Below are 17,505 nucleotides of genomic sequence, written 5' to 3' on the forward strand. Positions count from 1 at the left end.
CATCAAAATGTCCCACTTTTAACAAAGGCTATCTGATTATTGTTGTTATGAGAGTGAGTCAAAGCTTTCACTCATGTTTGAGTTGAGTTGTGTCTTGGCTTTCTTTATTTTCTCATTTGTGTTGCTGCTGCTGCCTTCATCACCAGGTAAACGACTCTTGCATAGTGATCGATGGCCTGGAGTCTGCGTACACACAGTCGGTGTCAAAAACCCTCCAGGTTGTTCTAAAGGCCCTCAATAATCGCAAACACATCTATGTAGTCCACCTGTCCATGTCCTCTGAAGCCCTAAAGGCACGAGAGAAAGCCCAGAGAGAAGCTGAAGGTGAGAAGCACAGGGTGCACACACTTGCTTACAGACAGAGGACAGAGGTTATCAAGACATTCCTTTATTATTTCTATTCATTAAGACAACATTAGACATAGAACTGTGCATGTGTCCTTCAGAGGCTCTGCAGAAGGAGAAAGCTGACAGAGAGGAACAGTGGCTGCGGGACCTGGATGAGGAAGAGTACGATTCTCTGCCAGAGGAGCAGAAGGAACATATCATCCAGTGCATTAGGGAGAAACTGCAACAGCACAAACTTAGAAGGTATTGCCTGAAAGCTAGGACATTTTTGTGCTGTCTATATTAGAATCAATCAACCCTCATAACTAGTCAAATTTGTGGTTAATCTTCCCTTGACCAAAAGACAGGGAGACTTTATAGTGCTGTACTGTATGTAATGTGTTGCTTCTGGGTGTAAAGTTACTGTAGCATTAACGTAGATACCTGCCAAACAAGGACCCTCAAAGATCTGTAGCTGCTGAATAACATAGTAAAATGTTCAAATCTACAAACATCTGCACAGTGGTGTCATAGTTATATGTATAAGTTACTTAATTTGCTGTTGTACTGGAATGTAATTCCATATAATTCAAACGCTGTATGTGTTTTTCTGTAGGTGACTGCTAAAATAAGCTTCCTATTATTGTTATTATTAGTAGTAGTATTTTGGATTGGTGTATAAATTAGAGTGGTTCAAGGACAATATAAAAATAATTGAACCTTGAATCCTTATAAACCTTATACTTACCTTATTAGCCTTATTACCTTGGGTTCAGTTCTTAAAGGTTCCACCATATAGTTGGAATGTTTACCACCAGTAAAAAAACAGTGTATGTACACTATGTCTACTGTACCTACAGTAGTATGTACCATTAACTCTGTGCGTACCTGTGTAAAAGAGGATCTAGAGGAATAGCAAAGCTGAAAGATAAAAAGAAACAACAGGAGGAAGTGAAGAAACCAAATGATGATGAACTGAAGAGAAATACTAAGATTGGTGGAAAAAATGACACTAAAGAAGTATCAAGAAGAAATAAATGGAGGCAGGCTGTAAGTGTATCACATTCCAGCAGTCATCAGTGGAATACTGTAAAAATACAGTTATTGAGTTAGTAATCTTGGAATCCCTTTGTCTGATTTGTTCCACAGTCTGCAGATGTGGTGAAAAGACATTCGTTGTCTTCCCTTAACGAATCCAAAGATTCAGACGAAGCAGGTGCAGGCAGCAGTAAAGTACCCTGTATTCTAGACATTTCAAATGACATCATGAAAGTTGAAGTTGACACCATGAAAATGGTGTACAGTAATAGTAAGAATTAGTTGCTGATTTGTGGTCCTCTTTAATGCTACAGGGCTTCATACTAATACTGACGATTCACAGAAACAGACAGACTCCAATGTAGTCCCAGCTGAGTCTCCTCGACCTGCAGACAAATCGGAGAGAGAGAAGGTAAGTCTGCTAAAGGCAGTATAGAGTAACATTACTCTTCTAATTTCAGAGGTCAAACTACTAAGCCTGTGATTGTAAGCCTACTTTGCCCAGTGGTAAGCATCTGGGTGGAGCTGCTGAGCTCACCACAGTTGGAAAAAGAGACTTTGACAATCCACACAGCTGAATTCAAACTGAGTTTACTGCCATGGACAGTGTATAATGTATTGTAACCCTTTGTCTTCTTTTTATGTTGCAGAATCATATAATTTTATATGAGCAGATTCAGCAGCAGGTACAGCACATTTTGCAGCACTGGGACTCCAACCAGGGCTTGTTGCTTGTCCCACTCCCAGGTGAAGAGTCCCTGCCAGTGCCAGAAGATGCTCCAGCAGACAAACAGGTTCAAAAATGCAAACTAATTTACTTTGGGTATTACTATTTATAAGTATGCTTTACTTATCTAAAGATGACTTTTTTATTCTAGTACAGAAATTTGAAAAATGCTAATAAAAGACAAATAAAGCTTGTCCCTGTATACAGAGGGACTCTGCTGGCAGAAGGAACAAGAGAGACCATTGCAAGAGTGTGTCAGATGAAGCAGACAAGGAGGAAGATGAGGGGTCTCCAAAGGACATTCTCTGTCACATTGTGGTGAATGTAACTGGGGAAAATGTTTCTAGTGCCACAGAACTACTTAAATGCAGCTCCCTGCCTTCACTGCGCGAGGTATGGCCGCTGTAACACTTGCTAGATTCTTCTGTTTTCTGTTAGTGTAACTTGGCTTTTTATTAGTTTCTTAATAATTCCTAACTGCTTCTTCATTTCTGTTGCTCCCTTTAGGTTTCAGGTGATTCGAGACCTAGAAGCCCACCCAATCCCTCCACTGTCACCTTCTCTTTGGTTCCTTACCCCAAAAACCGGGAAGACTTATATGCTCAACTCAGTTGTGACTGTTTCGCCTTCTTGGACCATTCAGTGCCAGATGAATGGTGTGACAAAAAGAAAGATTTAGAAGAGGATACGCAAACATGGGTTGTAAAGGTAATGTCATTTAACTCACAGGACACACAGACTGTTTATATCTCTAAGCAGCCAAATATAGAGAAAGTAGAAGCACCAAGAATCAAAATGACTGTAAATACTCCCACTCATTTCTATCATACAGTACAGTAAAGTACATGTATATGTTACTAAGCAAAACAGTTAATAACAGTTGTCTTTGTGTGTCTTTGTGCTTGTGTTAATAATCACTATGCATGTTAAAGGAAGAGGCAGAAACAATAGCTTCTAAAAGCCGCAAAAAGGGCACCTATAAGGAGAGTGGTGTAGTAAAGGACAAGGATAAAAAAGGCAAAGAATGTCAGAGCAAGAGACGAATGTCAGCCAAGAATAAAGCGAAGGCCTCGGATCATTCACCTTCACAAACCACCACCACATTTGACTTTGCTGAGCAAGAGCAAAGCCAAGAAAACCTGGAGCAGAAACGCAAACAGAGGCAAGGAAAATGCATTCGGTCACTCTGTACAGTACATGCACAAGACGAGGTTTGGTTGTTTTACTAACAGCGCGCATGTGCTTGCATGCAGCCTGAGTACATTTCGCTGGGTCGTACCACCCAAAGGCGAGGTGGTTCTGAAGATCTGGTTCTACTCGGACTCCCCCGGGAAATTTGAGCAGACGTTCAACTTTGAGTTGCTGGGCACTCAGAGACTCTACCAGCTCGTCTGCAGAGGAATCTGCACTTATCCCTCGATCTGCAGTGACTACAAGTCAGTAGATCTGCACATTACATGCTATAGACTTCAGACATTACGGAGAAACATGCATAGATGACAAACATACCAGATGTATTAAAGGCTGATTCACAATTTTTATAATAAATAAACATCATCATAGTTTGTTTGTTGGTCTAGACTAAACATGATACTGAATGTGATTTCTGTCATGTGCCATACACCAGGACTATTTTTGCTTTGACCAAGAAGGTGCAAGAAATAGAAGAAGGGCTCCAGAAGACTTACATAATCAAACCTGGGTACTTTGAGTTTGGACCACTAATTTGTAGCAAGACCAGAGACAGGTTGGAAATTACTTCACCAGAACAAATTGCATTAACATGGTACCATTGTCACTCAGAGACTCTACCAGCTCGTCTGCACGCTGTGTCTTTGTATGGAAAAATTCATGTGTCTTTGTTTGTGTAGATACAAGGAAAATAGGTACCCTGAGAACACAGAGATGCTGGTAATCTATAATAATTCAGGCCTGGATGCTGAGGTGCAGTTCCGTTTTCAACATGACACCCAGGCCACCACCTATCTATTGGACCCACCAGTCATGTCTCTGAAACCAGAGCAGAAGCAGGTACTGCAACAACCTCTAACACTGTATGACAGATGATTAAACATTATTTACTTATTAGTATTAGTATTATTATTTTAACATTAAGTGTACTGTATTGTCTTTCCAACTAGGAGTTGACGGTTTGGGCCTATCCAACAAAACCAGGTCAGATGAAAGACAGCATACTGTGCTCTATCAAGGACAATCCAGAGTTTGTCATTATCAACTTCTCCTGCTGGGGTGTTCAGCCAAACCTGGAGTTGGAAAGCAAACATTTTCACTTTGACAAGACTTTGCTGCACAGGTATCAAAATGTGGACTGTTGTCTCAGGAACAACAACCTAAAAAACGTTTTTTTCACAAAACCTTTTGATTCTTGTATGATTTTTTCCTTTCATAATGTTCTCTAGACGGGATACACGTACACTGACACTGCATAACAAGACGGCTCTGCCTGTATCGTGGAGAGTGCAGGGTTTGGAGGAATTGGGCGATGAGTTCAGCATGCCTCAAGATCATGGAATCATATCGCCAAAGTCCTCTTTCCCACTGAGCTTACACTTTAGGGCCAAGAAAGCACTACATATTAAACGGATCCTGCGCCTGGAGGTGAGATGCACATTATATGAATGTGTAACAAAAATGATGCCTATCATACAGCATGCAATGTGATAGGCAACATTTCTTTAAATGTCAATGGTTAAACATTGTGTTTTGTTTCAGGTGTCTGATGTGGAAAAGATTTTAGGCATTGTGCACACAGAAAACATACAAGTCACAGCTGAAGCTTATGATATAGCACTGGATATCTCTCCAGGTACAATCACCCAACAGCAGTATACATTAACTATTCTAACTATTGTAGTTCATAAAGCTACAGTACAGTATTGCATCAACCCAATATCATGATATACTGTAGTCTTTGATGCACTGTACCTTACACAACTGCTGTATAACAGGATGTTAGAGATAAAACAGCCTGTAATTACTGTACACTATTGACACGCGCACACATTTTTCAGTGGCAGATGGCTGTCTGAACTTCGGAACTATCAGAGTATTTGAAGAAAAAAAACTTCCTGTTAGGATGAAAAACCAAGGGAAATACAAGATAGCCTACAAGTGAGTATATCATGATCATTGGAACCGCGGAAGTGACTTCAGTTTTCACCTTTATTCTTTACTTTCTTCAAGGTTTGCGTTTGAGCGGACGGACCCAAGCCAGCCCAAGCTAGAGTCAGTCTTCACCATCCACCCCCAGTGTGGAAGTCTAATGCCCCATGATAAGCACGAAACACTGCACATCATCTGCAGACCTACTACAGAGGTCTTCATTAAAGAACAACCTATCCTGCTCTGCCAGGTATGAGATATAAACTTTTGGTTCTGTACATGATAGGTTTGATTAGACTTTACACATCTACACTTGGGCGGCACGGTGGTGCGGTGGGTAGCACTGTCGCCTCACAGCAAGAAGGTTCTGGGTTCGATTCCCTGGCGCCTTTCTGTGTGGAGTTTGCACGTGCTTGCGTGGGTTCTCTCCGGGTTCTCCGGCTTCCTCCCACAGTCCAAAGACGTGCATTAGGTTGATTGGCCTCTCTCCATTGCCCGTAGGTGTGAGTGTGTGAGTGAATGGTTGTCTGTCTATGTGTTGCCCTGCGATGGACTGGCGACCTGTCCAGGGTGTACCCTGCCTCTCGCCCGTAGCCAGCTGGGATAGGCTCCAGCACCCCGTGACCCCGCACTAGGGAGTAAGCGGTTAAGAAAATGGACATCTACACTTACCTTTAGCTACCTACAGCACAGTTCCTAAAGAGGTTTGCTATCTGTACTGTCTTTCTCTGAAAAATTGTTTGTGCATAACATTTACTAAATATCTTAATACAGAGAGGAAGATGTACCCATGCCATGCCCATGCTGTGTACAGTAATTACATCAATAAGATAATTTAATAAGTTGGGGTTGAGGAGACACATTCTTTTAAAACCCAGTTCATCAAGACAAAGACAAGATTGCTTTGTCTTCTTCTTTCATATTTGTGAACATAAGGGAGAGACTACTGTAGCAAAAAAATTTTCTAGAATGATTTGACAGTTCAGTGTACTGTATGTGTGATGTAACTAACTGACATTGCCTCCTGCAGGTGGTTGAACCCAGCCTGGGAAATGGAGGGGAAACCATAGCCGTCCTATCGATCAAGGTGTCGGTTCAGTCTGTCTTCACCAGGTTAAGGCTACATTCATCCTTGTCTTTTATATGATATAGAGATGGATAATTATCTTTTTCTTTTTTACTTTAATTTTAATTTAAATATCTTATTCACAGGAGATCACATTTAGACAAAGCTTAGATAAATAATTATGATCAGTGTATATTTGGTACATTTTAGGTACAAGATCACACCTGTATGTGATATTAACTTTGGCCCAGTGACTCACGGCAGCAAGAAAATCCAGAGCTTCACTATTGAGAACAACGGACTGTTTGAAACAAACTTTACTTTAAGCACAATTGCAGAACATGCTCTACAAGGAAAAGCAAGGTAAGAGATCAAACACACACTGACAAGACATTGTCTTGGGCTACACCAGGGTAGGTTGTTGTTCCATCTGACATGTCCAATATCAGTTGGCATAAACATGACCTACAATAGAGGAATGAGACCCTTTATAGGTTTGCATTAAGGTGTTTGGAATACATGAGGTTGTGTTTGCTGCGTTAGGATTGGAGTCAAGAAGCCCGGAGAAGAAGAAGCCACAGAGAAGGATTTAGCCAGGTCCATCGGTGCCACAGTCAAAGTAAGAAAAAACAAGTTCTGCCTCCTGCTCTCCCAAGGAGCACTCATTTCCTCACCATGTGGTCAATTAGTATATAAAATATAAAAATGAATCAAAATGCTGCTTTGTATGATTTTTCTGTGAAGCAAAATATGCTCACAATGCAAACCTGTCAAATTGTCAGCCCGTCTTTGTTTTGAATTGCACGGTCAAATCAAAGCCTTCTGTCTTTGGGGTGTAAAATTTGTTTATCCATCTCCCCGTACAACCCTCTCATCTCTTCTTCTTCCTCCATCCTGCCTATAGAACCGAATCACAATGGGGGTCTTCTCAGTGTTTCCCTGCGCAGGGAACCTGCAGCCAGGTTCTCACCAGGTGGTGACTGTGGAATGCGTTGCAGAACAACTGGGCAACTGGAACCAGGGTTTTCTCATTGATATCAGTCACCGTGACCCCTCGGACCAGCCTGAGGGTATACCGTACAGACTGCTGGTTGAAGTTTGCAGGCCAGGTGGGAATGACATAGTCTCACTCAACAAACCTAAACTGCTTGCACCCAGATGGCTCAGTTCCATTAGTGAAGGCAGAGTGTTTTCATTAGGGCTAAAACGTTAAAGACGGAACTAGACAGAACTTCAGTATTTTGTTGACTTTTCTGTGGCTAATTTGTTTTTCCCCAGTCATAGCATTAAACATGGCCTCCATCTTTGAAGAGCACCATCTGTGCCGCAACAGCAGAGAGCTCTCCTCTGAGCAGTTTCACAGTGCTGAAGGCATTTATCTCCTGGATGAAAGAAGATTTATTTTCAACAACGTCTTGGTCGGACAAACTGCTCAGGCTCGCTTCAAACTCACAAACAACAGCAAGGTGCCCTGTGAGCTGAACCTGGCCATCAAATATGGCGATACCAAGGCAAGTCATTTAGCTCTGTTGAGGTTGGTGTACAGGAGAATTACTGTTAGCAGATAAAAATATCCAGTCATTTTTTCAGGCGCCTCGCAATGTAGAGGTGTTTAACTTGCCTGCTAAAACACTGAGCATTCCCAGCCAGTCCCACTCCTACGCTGTGGTCACTTTTATGCCACAAAAAATGCAGCTGTACAGTGCAGTGTTTGAGGCCACACTGGAAGGAACAATCAGGTAATTTTTCCTATACTGTAGTTTTAGTATAGACTGTCTATAACCTTTCTCAGATTTGTTTGCTGATCACTGCCCTCTTTTTTGTTTTCACTATTGGAAATAGAATGTCACCAACATTTAGGAGTAAGGTGCTTGACTTTGAACTATTGGGAGAGGGCAACATGCCCAGTGTGTGTGTGGTGCGTCCAGCTCTGAGAGATAACAAAGGATGCCCAGTGTTACAGTTCAGACGGGCATTGACAGGCCGAAGACAAACCCTGCCTCTGGTGCTTCTAAATAATGGCACCGTTCCAGCTCAGGTACAGTAAGACACATTACTCTGTGTCTTTCTTGTTAAGCTTTCCATTTCCTTGCCTTTTCATTTTTCTCTACTTTTTTTCAACACTCACAGGAACATAATACACTGTTTATAGATATATGTGTTGTGAATTTGCTATATAGGTACAAATCGACATGCTGGATGAACATGGTGTGTTCACACTTAGTGCTGGTCCGGGCAACACTTGCAGCTCCATCTTCTCCAAACATCTTAAGGGCACCACTGACTCGAGTAGGACATTAATATCTTTCAATAACCTAGTATATAAAGTACTGTGTCAGTATTCAGCAAGGTTAGTGTGAATTTCATGAGTGTCGTCCAGAACCCACCTGTACCTGACTTCCAATCACTAGACCACTGCAATTTTCACCTACAGTATTTATGTCCACAACCAGTAATAAGTTACAGGCTAATCTTTAGATTGGATTAGATCACAGTGGCCTTTACTGTAGTAGGAAACCTATTGTTCCAAAACCTAAATGTTGTACCGATAATTAATACATCACATAAAATTCATATGGAGAGATTTATTTCTATATTAGAGGCACACTTCAGATTGTCATTCATATGATATTCCTAAACTGCCCTTCCCCTCTGCTGTCACCCTCTCTTCCTACCACAGATCATCAGTTGGTGCACGGAGCCATCCTGAGGTTAAATATTAATGAACAGATGGAGTTTGAGGTCAGCTTTTGCTCTGGCAAACCCCAGGATGTCACAGCTACAATGTCACTGCAGGTTCAGGACAACCTGTACAACAATACCATAATACAAGTGACTGGAAAAGCTTACCAAGCAATCGTGTCTCTTGACAACATCAGCAGACCATCACACGAAACTGAGGAATATGGTGAGAAAGGCACGAAAGGAGAGTGAGAAAAAACAGCTTAATTATATAGTAGAAATAGAAAATGTGAGGATTATATTACTTTAGGTGTTACAGTAGATGAGTACTGGCTACTCTGGTGATTTGTAGCACGGGAGTTTCTTTATTGCCTTTGTTTTACGAAATGTGTTATAGGTAATTTTGAAGTGCTGGATTTTGGTGACTGCCATGTAAATTGCCCTTACCAAGAGAGTTTCACCATGGTCAATCACAGCAGTAGCCAGGCGGTGAGATTTGAATGGCCTATTGCAGGACCCCATATCTGCTTTTCACCACAGGTAAAACTCAGCCGGAAGGAATATATGATATTAATACTGATAATACTGATACTAATTAGCTTACTAGGTAGTTTTTGTGTGTCTTTATGTTAATTTTGCATCTTCATGTCTCTTAGATTCTGTAGTTTTGCTTATCTTTGTACTCGTCTTCTCTGTTCCTATTTGTTTACAGACATTTCTTATCCAATTAACAAGTAGTCTTTTGTTACAGGTTGGCCACCTTCATGCTGGTTGTTCTAAGGTGGTGACTGTCACCTTTAACTCCAACCAGCCAATTACCCTGAACCGCCAACCAATGAAATGTAAAGTTATCCAGGTGGAGTTCCAGGAGCCATTAGAAGAAGTGTGTGATTGGGATGACCGGCAGCAGACAGTGCAGTGGCTGAGTGCCTCACAAAAGGCTTTAGTAACACCACCACTACACGGGGGGAGCAGGGTACGCATGATGACTGTGATCACTCAAATAAATAAATGATGAAAATGACTTTAAAGAGATCAGAGATTCCGATTACAGTTCATCACATATGTAATGTTTCTGTTCAGGTGATAAAGACAGACCCTGAGCCCTGCTGCTCTGTGATTCATGGGTCACAATTGGAGTTGGAATTGGATGTCAGTGCAGTTTGTGATTATGTAAGGTTCAGTTGTGACACAGACACTATTCAGTTCAAAGACACCACGCTATGCCAAACCCAGCTTCAGCAGTAAGTCCCCACCTTGTGCAGTATATACTTACACTAACATAAAAATATGAACATACTTTCAAATATAGCACATTAGGTATCCTGAGGTGTTGGATACTGTTTTAAATTAGTATGTGTATGTGCAGGCTACAGTTGGTGAATCTGGGTTGTGTCAAACTGGAATTTTCCTGGCAAGTTCTCATTGATGCCAGCAGCAATATTGTCAACAATGATCAGAAAGGTACCAAAGATGAGTATTAGTACAAAATATGTTACATAAATGATTTAATAATATTTTATTGTTTGTAAAATGAACTTTGAGTGGACATGTGTTTACTGTAACAGAGACCTCTCAGCCTGGCAGCCACTCAGCAGCAGCAGCACCAACCGCCACCTATCCTTCCAGTGCCATGGCCAGTTTGATGTCACTTCTGATGCGGAACCCTGAGCTACCACCCTTCAGAGTCGAGCCCAGCGTAGGGACCATAATGCCAGGTTCCATACAGGAGTTCATCGTTCACTTTTCTCCACTAAAGGTGGCCCAGTTTCAGGGCAGGTTGTTGTGCAGGTAACTTCAAGTCACCGTACACTGTCTTCTCAAGATGACATCAACATTTATGTTTTTCAACATCCTATATATTAGTGTTATTTATTTCTACTGTGTTAATAAATAAAATATGATTCTAAGGAATGTAAAGAAGTGCATATCCACCAACAATGAATTAAATATTACTGTTTTAATGTGCACATTTTTTTCAGTATCCCTAATCTGCAGGAAGGGGATCAGGCTCCCAGTATTTCAGTGTGTGGCCATAGCCTCCTACCCTACTGCCATTTTGACCTTGAAGAATCAGACTACATTAGTGGCAACCGCCGCAATCCTGAATTCAGGGCTTCTCTTGACCCACAAACCCGAGTCATAGAGTTTAATGCAGTTGGCCTCTCCACACCAATAACAAGGTAATAGAGAGAAGGAGATGAGTGTTTCTAAATTCCATAAGTCTGAGTGCAGCACACAGGTGTGTTCTTGTTCCCTAAATAGATGTTTCAGTGTGGTAAACCCAACAAACACACCCTATTCATTCAAGTGGAAATGTGAAGACCAAGGCAGTGTCTCATTCCACTGTCTAACCCAGAGTGGGGCTATTCTGCCTGGGAAGAAGGTGGAGGTGAGAATGGAAACACACAGTGAATCCATAAACTGTAGTTGAACCTTCTAATCACCTGACGTGTGTGAGCTAATTCCCTTGTTCCATTCTCGTTTCATTGCTCATTAATCAGTTCCTGTATTCTCTCTAGTCATTATAAACCTTTTGTCTTACTCTAATTACATCTTCATTGTGACATGTCTTAATTTATCACAGCTAATCTCAATTCATCTGTATGATTAGTTTCATTTTAGTCCAATTTCATTTTATTTTAATTTTCCATTATTATTATTATTATTATTATTATTATTATTATTATTATTATTATTATTATTATTATTATTATTATTATTATTATTATTATTATTATTATTATTATTATTATTATTATTATTGTTGTTGTTGTTGTTGTTGTTATTATTATTATTATTATTATTACTACTACTAATTATTATTATAACTTGCCCTAGCTGCTCTGTCTCATTCCACTTTTATTATCATCATCTCAGCATCTTCGTTTTCACTTGATGAACCTGTATTTTGTATGTGTGTGTGTGTGTGTGTGTGTGTGTGTGTGTGTGTGTGTGTGTGTGTGTGTGTGTGTGTGTGTGTGTGTGTGTGTGTGTGTGTGTTGGGGTATGGTATACAGATGTATTTTAAATATGTAGCTGAGCAGCTGGAGTCGGTGGAGTCATCCTGGAGCTTTGTGATTGAGACGCTGTCGCTGTCTTTTCCATTCCTGTTTGTGGGCTGCGCCAGAGAACCACATGTCTATCTCAGCAGACCTCACCTTCTCTTGGGAGAAATACTTGTTGGTATGTGTTGCATCCCATATTTCTGTCAAGTTTCATTAGAGGTTTTCTAGGAGCAAACATTTTGGTGCTGAAACACAAAACATACATTATGCAGTAGTGATACAAACTCGCTAGTGGGGGTTGACTATGATGGAAGACTATGCGTTTGTCTGTGTTTACTGTATGTACTGTACAGGCTGCAGAGTTGAGCAGACGCTTGATCTGGTGAATGGAGAGTCTGAGCCTGTCTACTTCTCAGTCTTGCAGTCATCTCTTCTTTGTGAAGACCAGCAGTCCAATATCATTTTGCAACCTATGGCTGGCAATGTTGCACCTAAAGACAGGTTAGTGGCACTATAACATAAAACAAGTAAATAACATTTTCAGGAGTGTTGCCTCTGCATTTGAGCAGTTATCTACAGTATATTTGATACAGCACATGGAATAATGTAGGGTATAATTTTTATTCAACTGTGTGTAGGTTGCCCCTGTCAGTGTCCTTCACACCTTGCCGGGAGGGTTCTGTGAGTTTCAGGTTGGTTCTGCGGGTAAAGAAGAAGTCAGCGCCACTTACCCTCACTGTTAAGGCAGACTGTTTTACCATGAACGCATTGGTTCAAGTTGAGAACCCTAATGGGGGCTTCAGAGAGCTCAACCCCAACCACCAAGACACTCTGGACTTTGGAAATGTCAGCACACTTCAATGTTACTGTTAATACTCACATGCACGCACATTCACCTGCATTTACATGTCAAGACATTATTTTTCATGCTGTCAACGTACACTGTCTGTAGGAGCAGTCCACCTTTAACTTCCTGGTGTCCAACTTGGCAAGATTCAACATGGAAGTGACGTTTGAAGTGTCAGGTTCCAGTGAGCTGCTCCAACACTTGGAGGCAAAACCCCAGAATGCTGTTATTGAGGTTGGAAAGCAGCTGAAGTCGTCGCTCTTCTTCCATCCACAGAACACCTGTAACCTTCAGAACGTTAAGCTGAGCATTAAGGTGAGAAGATGATCTCTTAGGCTAAGATTGCAGGGTGAGGAAAAGCAAATGGTGGATGAGTTACAGTACAATACTCCATTGTTTTTACTGGCTTCTTTTTCTACCTCTCTATGCTCAACTTTATGTTTTGTGTCATCAGGTAAAGCATGGGTCAACGTTCAATGTTGGCATTAAAGGCAGGGCGGTCACCCCTAGGCTTGAGTTCTCCTTCACTAAGTTCAACTTTGGCAAGAACTTCCTGTACAGTCCGGGCATGGTGCCGGCCTGCCAGACACTAGTGATCAGCAACAAGGGCAAACGGGACATCAGGTCACTGACTTTCATTTTGCTGTCTTAATATACATTTACCTGAAGATTAGCTTTTCTTCGGTATAAACTCTTTCATAGTATGAATACATTCTGTTCTCCATCTCATTTTCAGTATCCAGAGCCAGTTCAGTAACACCTCTTGCCTGGAGATGAACTTCCATCCACATATTTTGTCCCCTGGTGCTGTGATAGATGTGCCCTTAACCTTCTCTCCACGAGAGGCAGGTCACTACCATGAAAAACTTCCCTTCATCCTAAACAGCTGCGTCACCAAATATGTGGACATACTGGGGCAAGGCATTGAGATGAAGGTAAGAAATGACATCAAATTTAACAGAATGGAGATTATATAAGAACAAGTGTTAAGATTATAACATTTGGAATATCATTAATAAGTACTACAGTAGGTGCTTATAAAAATTACTCTCCTCTTTTTAAGTAATGAGGGAAGATTTTTTTAAGTAATGAGGGAAGATGTTTTTAAGTACTGTAAGGTCCAGCTTTAATACAATTCTGTTGGCCACCATGTATAATCTGATGAGTTTACTCATACTAGTTTTGCATCATTTGTTCCAGCTGGAAGTACAGGATCCCAAGCAGAAGAAGGTGAAACTTGGATCTGTGATGTTGGGTCAAAAAATTAAAAAACAGATTGTGGTGGTCAACCGCAGTCTTTTGGACCTCTCTTTTAGCCTGGTGCTCAGCACAAACACACCACTAGATCCAAAGGTAGGGAACACATGCTGTATACAACAAACAGTAAGTAATGTTGGTTCACATATGGAAAAAAGATATATTCTCTCCTCTGCCGCTGTCGTACAGGATCTGACAATCAGTCCTTTGGGTGAGCTGAGCCTGAACGCTAGTGGCGGTTCTTGTAAAGTTGAGATCCAATTCTCACCTCGTCAGCACATAGCTCCCTTCACGGCTGAGCTGCAGGCACAGTTTGCAGGTCTCTTCCACCCCCTGCTGACGATCCAAGGCTGCTGCCAGGTAACCTTTCAAGTGACTTACCTGCTGTTTTAGCTTGTACAGTACCTAGTTTGTTTTGGTGGTCTGATACAACACTGTACTGTACATTTCAGGACTCCACTGCTAAATCAATGCATGTTACCAACCAGTTCTAATTGTTGTTAGGATGTGGAGGTGAAGCTGGACCAGGACTACTTAGCCTTTGGAGCCGTAGTTCAACGCTGCCAGGCCAGGAAAAGGATTTTTATGAGGAACACAGGAGACCGTGGTGCCAGGTATTGTTGAATATATTTTCCACCTGATACTTACCTGGGTATCTGTATGATACAGCCTCCACCAAACAGAAACCACATCCACAATGACGCACTGGCACACAGACAGAAAAAGTCTTTAAAACGATGTGGCTGATTGTGTCCTGTCATGAAACCGTATCTCTTTCTTCGTGAACAGATTCAAATGGGAAATGGCACAGTTTCCTCCAGATTTGTCTGTCTCACCTGCTGAAGGTTACATCTGTCCCGGCATGGAGGTTCCATTTGACGTGACCTTTGCCCCTGAGCAACTTAGTAATGACATAAGACATGAGAACCTGCCGTGCTTGATAGAAGGCTCCTCTTCACCTGCCGTGCTCACTGTGACAGGCTCCTGCATTGTGGCGTCCACCAGCAAAGAGGTTTGACCGATGCGCTTAAGTTTTGCCCTTACAGTCATTGTTCTTACTTTAATTGGCATTAGCAATCAGTTTTATTTAGTACAAATGCTTTTTTTCTATAACATTAGAATCTATAATATGTCTGATTGTAGCATTTACTGTACATATTTTTTCTATTGTTATTTAAGTGTCAAATTACTAAAGTACCTGTACATTATTTAAGGGGAGTAGGTGGTTCTTTGGATTATTTAGTATAGATGCGAGTGTTAAATAACCACTATTTAATAAATAAAAAACAGAAAAGTATCACATTATTGTTTTAATAACATATTTTTGCTGCTTACTGTACCTATACTGTAGCTACTGTACAAGGGTGATCAGTTGTAGTGTTCATTAAATTTTCTTACCCTTTCTCACATTTTAACTGGCAGGATGTGACACCTGATGTGCAGAACTTTGGATACAGATGTCTCGAGATGGCATAAAACCTGAAAGCTGCCTGGTCAGCGCTGTAGTCTGTCACTTTAATGATGGTTAAAAACCTGAGTCAGATCATTTGGGAGATTGATTTGGTTCTTTTTTATACTGAGTTGACAGACTTAAACATCATTGAAAATATGTTTCAATTAGCTGATTAGCTCCTTGAGACTATGAAACATGGCTATCAGACATGACTGATGCACTTCTGTATTTAGGAGGTGGTGAGGATAGTACTACATGTATACAGTGAATCTTTTTTGGGTTCTTAGCTTTGAGAGATTGTTGTTGCTAGACTCTACTCCAGCTTTCTCTGCTTTCCTGCTGTTGCCCTCCCATTGTCTCCAGGTGGTGAACTTCATATGCCCAGTACGTGGCTCACACACGCAGAATTTGTTGGTGTCTAATCCCACAAACCAAGGGTGCAGCATCAGACCTGTCATTGAGGGTGACCAGTGGAGCGCTCTGCCCTCCATGACTTTTGAACCCCTCCAGAACAAAACATATGAGCTCACTTACAGACCACTGACCATGACTACCAATGGAAACAAGCACCTGGTACAGAAAAACATGAACCTTTATCCGTACAGCGGATAGGTTTGAAAAACAAGATGTGAACATTACCTTGTTGACTTATTTCCTCAGGGATCTGCCTTTTTCTCGTTCCCTGATGGGACAGCCTTGCTGTACTCCCTGCAGGGAACTGCTGATGCTCCCAAAGCAGAAAACACCATTGTGCATGAACTGCCTGCTAAGACTCAACACACAGAGCAGCTCCTTGTTCACAACTGGCTCACTAAGCAGCAGCGGTAAGCACAGATCTTTGGTAATGTCTGAGCAACTTCAGAGCTCAGATGTGCGGTGGAGTGATGAGTGTTTCTGTGCTCAGGTTCCATGTGCTGATGGAGATCCTGAAGCCTGATAAACCAGATGCTACTGTGTCCCTCAGGGGTCTAGAGTATATTGATGTTCCTGCTCTAGCCAATAGAGACTACAACGTCTCCTTCTTTACATACAGAGAGGGACAGTACAACACCAAGGTTTGATCATTTTTTTATTCCACTGATATTTCAGAGCCTTTCTCTCACCTCAACGTTCTGTCCTCTATCCTTAGGTGACATTTCATAATGAGGTGACAGGCGAGTACTTGTTCTACAACATTATATTTAAGGCCCTATCACCAGGGGTTCTCTCCACCATTGAACTGGTGGCCACGGTCCGTCGGACAGTCTCGGCCACTATAGAGGTGGAGAACCCCCTGACCACAGCCACCTGCCTGTCTGTGGAGTGTAAATGTGCTGACATCAGTGCCCCACCTCGGCACACAGTGCCCGGACAGTCCAAGGTGTTCACAGAGTACAGCTATTCATGTACATTATGAAATGACTCGTGTTTGCAAACAAACCTAAACTGACATTTGGTTTGTACATACCTCTGTTCTCTAGGGTTCTCTGAGCTTCGAGTACCAGCCTCAGCGTGCCGGAAAGTCCACAGCCCGTCTGACTCTATCTAGTAACGAACTGGGCTACTTCCATTACGATCTTCTTCTCAAAGCTCTGCGTCCGCCTCCAGAGAAAACAGTGCACTTTAGCGCTTCACTGGGCAGCAGCCACTCTGTTCTTGTGAAGTTCATCAACTACTCCCGCTCCACAACGGAATACTTTTGTAAGGTACAGGTGACTCATCCTGCTTTGCTTTTATACTGTTGAACTCATATAATGTCTAAGAAAGCAGGATGGTTAAGGCTCTCATTTACCACAAACAATCTTTTGTACATTTCATTCAACATTTTGAAAAGTCCAAAAAGTATAACAAAAGAATTGAAATAATATGTTGTATAATAGAAAGGTTTTTATAAAGGTGTTACTTCTTGTAATTTAAAGAAGGTTTTAATCAACAGGTTCAGTGTGTGTTAGTGTGTATTCTTTAGATTTGTGAGATCATCCTGTTGTATACTTTTGC

General features: G+C 41.5%; 1 protein-coding gene across 6 annotated transcripts in view; it reads left to right on the forward strand.

Moving 5' to 3' along the window:
- The window catches only part of hydin (HYDIN axonemal central pair apparatus protein), a 53,941-nt gene that overhangs the window by 34,944 nt on the left and 1,492 nt on the right, over positions 1–17,505 (forward strand). For 4 of the 6 annotated variants that reach the window (XM_055509596.1, XM_055509598.1, XM_055509599.1 and 1 more), the window contains 48 exons: positions 147–324; positions 447–591; positions 1,227–1,377; positions 1,477–1,555; positions 1,680–1,777; positions 2,016–2,159; positions 2,300–2,485; positions 2,600–2,800; positions 3,025–3,254; positions 3,346–3,528; positions 3,720–3,839; positions 3,964–4,123; positions 4,234–4,406; positions 4,513–4,711; positions 4,826–4,919; positions 5,125–5,224; positions 5,297–5,465; positions 6,246–6,328; positions 6,492–6,644; positions 6,825–6,900; positions 7,186–7,390; positions 7,560–7,792; positions 7,872–8,020; positions 8,124–8,319; positions 8,462–8,570; positions 8,962–9,189; positions 9,361–9,503; positions 9,715–9,939; positions 10,047–10,207; positions 10,333–10,427; positions 10,532–10,754; positions 10,946–11,146; positions 11,229–11,355; positions 11,984–12,149; positions 12,325–12,472; positions 12,610–12,817; positions 12,924–13,133; positions 13,273–13,442; positions 13,555–13,753; positions 14,019–14,171; positions 14,265–14,435; positions 14,580–14,689; positions 14,865–15,087; positions 15,892–16,101; positions 16,189–16,352; positions 16,433–16,583; positions 16,658–16,888; positions 16,989–17,213. In XM_055509596.1, coding sequence (XP_055365571.1) covers positions 147–324; positions 447–591; positions 1,227–1,377; positions 1,477–1,555; positions 1,680–1,777; positions 2,016–2,159; positions 2,300–2,485; positions 2,600–2,800; positions 3,025–3,254; positions 3,346–3,528; positions 3,720–3,839; positions 3,964–4,123; positions 4,234–4,406; positions 4,513–4,711; positions 4,826–4,919; positions 5,125–5,224; positions 5,297–5,465; positions 6,246–6,328; positions 6,492–6,644; positions 6,825–6,900; positions 7,186–7,390; positions 7,560–7,792; positions 7,872–8,020; positions 8,124–8,319; positions 8,462–8,570; positions 8,962–9,189; positions 9,361–9,503; positions 9,715–9,939; positions 10,047–10,207; positions 10,333–10,427; positions 10,532–10,754; positions 10,946–11,146; positions 11,229–11,355; positions 11,984–12,149; positions 12,325–12,472; positions 12,610–12,817; positions 12,924–13,133; positions 13,273–13,442; positions 13,555–13,753; positions 14,019–14,171; positions 14,265–14,435; positions 14,580–14,689; positions 14,865–15,087; positions 15,892–16,101; positions 16,189–16,352; positions 16,433–16,583; positions 16,658–16,888; positions 16,989–17,213 — 7,956 coding nt within the window. The remainder of the gene's footprint in view (positions 1–146; positions 325–446; positions 592–1,226; positions 1,378–1,476; positions 1,556–1,679; positions 1,778–2,015; positions 2,160–2,299; positions 2,486–2,599; positions 2,801–3,024; positions 3,255–3,345; positions 3,529–3,719; positions 3,840–3,963; positions 4,124–4,233; positions 4,407–4,512; positions 4,712–4,825; positions 4,920–5,124; positions 5,225–5,296; positions 5,466–6,245; positions 6,329–6,491; positions 6,645–6,824; positions 6,901–7,185; positions 7,391–7,559; positions 7,793–7,871; positions 8,021–8,123; positions 8,320–8,461; positions 8,571–8,961; positions 9,190–9,360; positions 9,504–9,714; positions 9,940–10,046; positions 10,208–10,332; positions 10,428–10,531; positions 10,755–10,945; positions 11,147–11,228; positions 11,356–11,983; positions 12,150–12,324; positions 12,473–12,609; positions 12,818–12,923; positions 13,134–13,272; positions 13,443–13,554; positions 13,754–14,018; positions 14,172–14,264; positions 14,436–14,579; positions 14,690–14,864; positions 15,088–15,891; positions 16,102–16,188; positions 16,353–16,432; positions 16,584–16,657; positions 16,889–16,988; positions 17,214–17,505) is intronic. The other 2 variants (XM_029153228.3, XM_055509600.1) reach the window with 2 other exon arrangements.

Source organism: Betta splendens, chromosome 6 (assembly GCF_900634795.4).
Source record: "Betta splendens chromosome 6, fBetSpl5.4, whole genome shotgun sequence".
Classification (NCBI taxonomy): domain Eukaryota; kingdom Metazoa; phylum Chordata; class Actinopteri; order Anabantiformes; family Osphronemidae; genus Betta; species Betta splendens.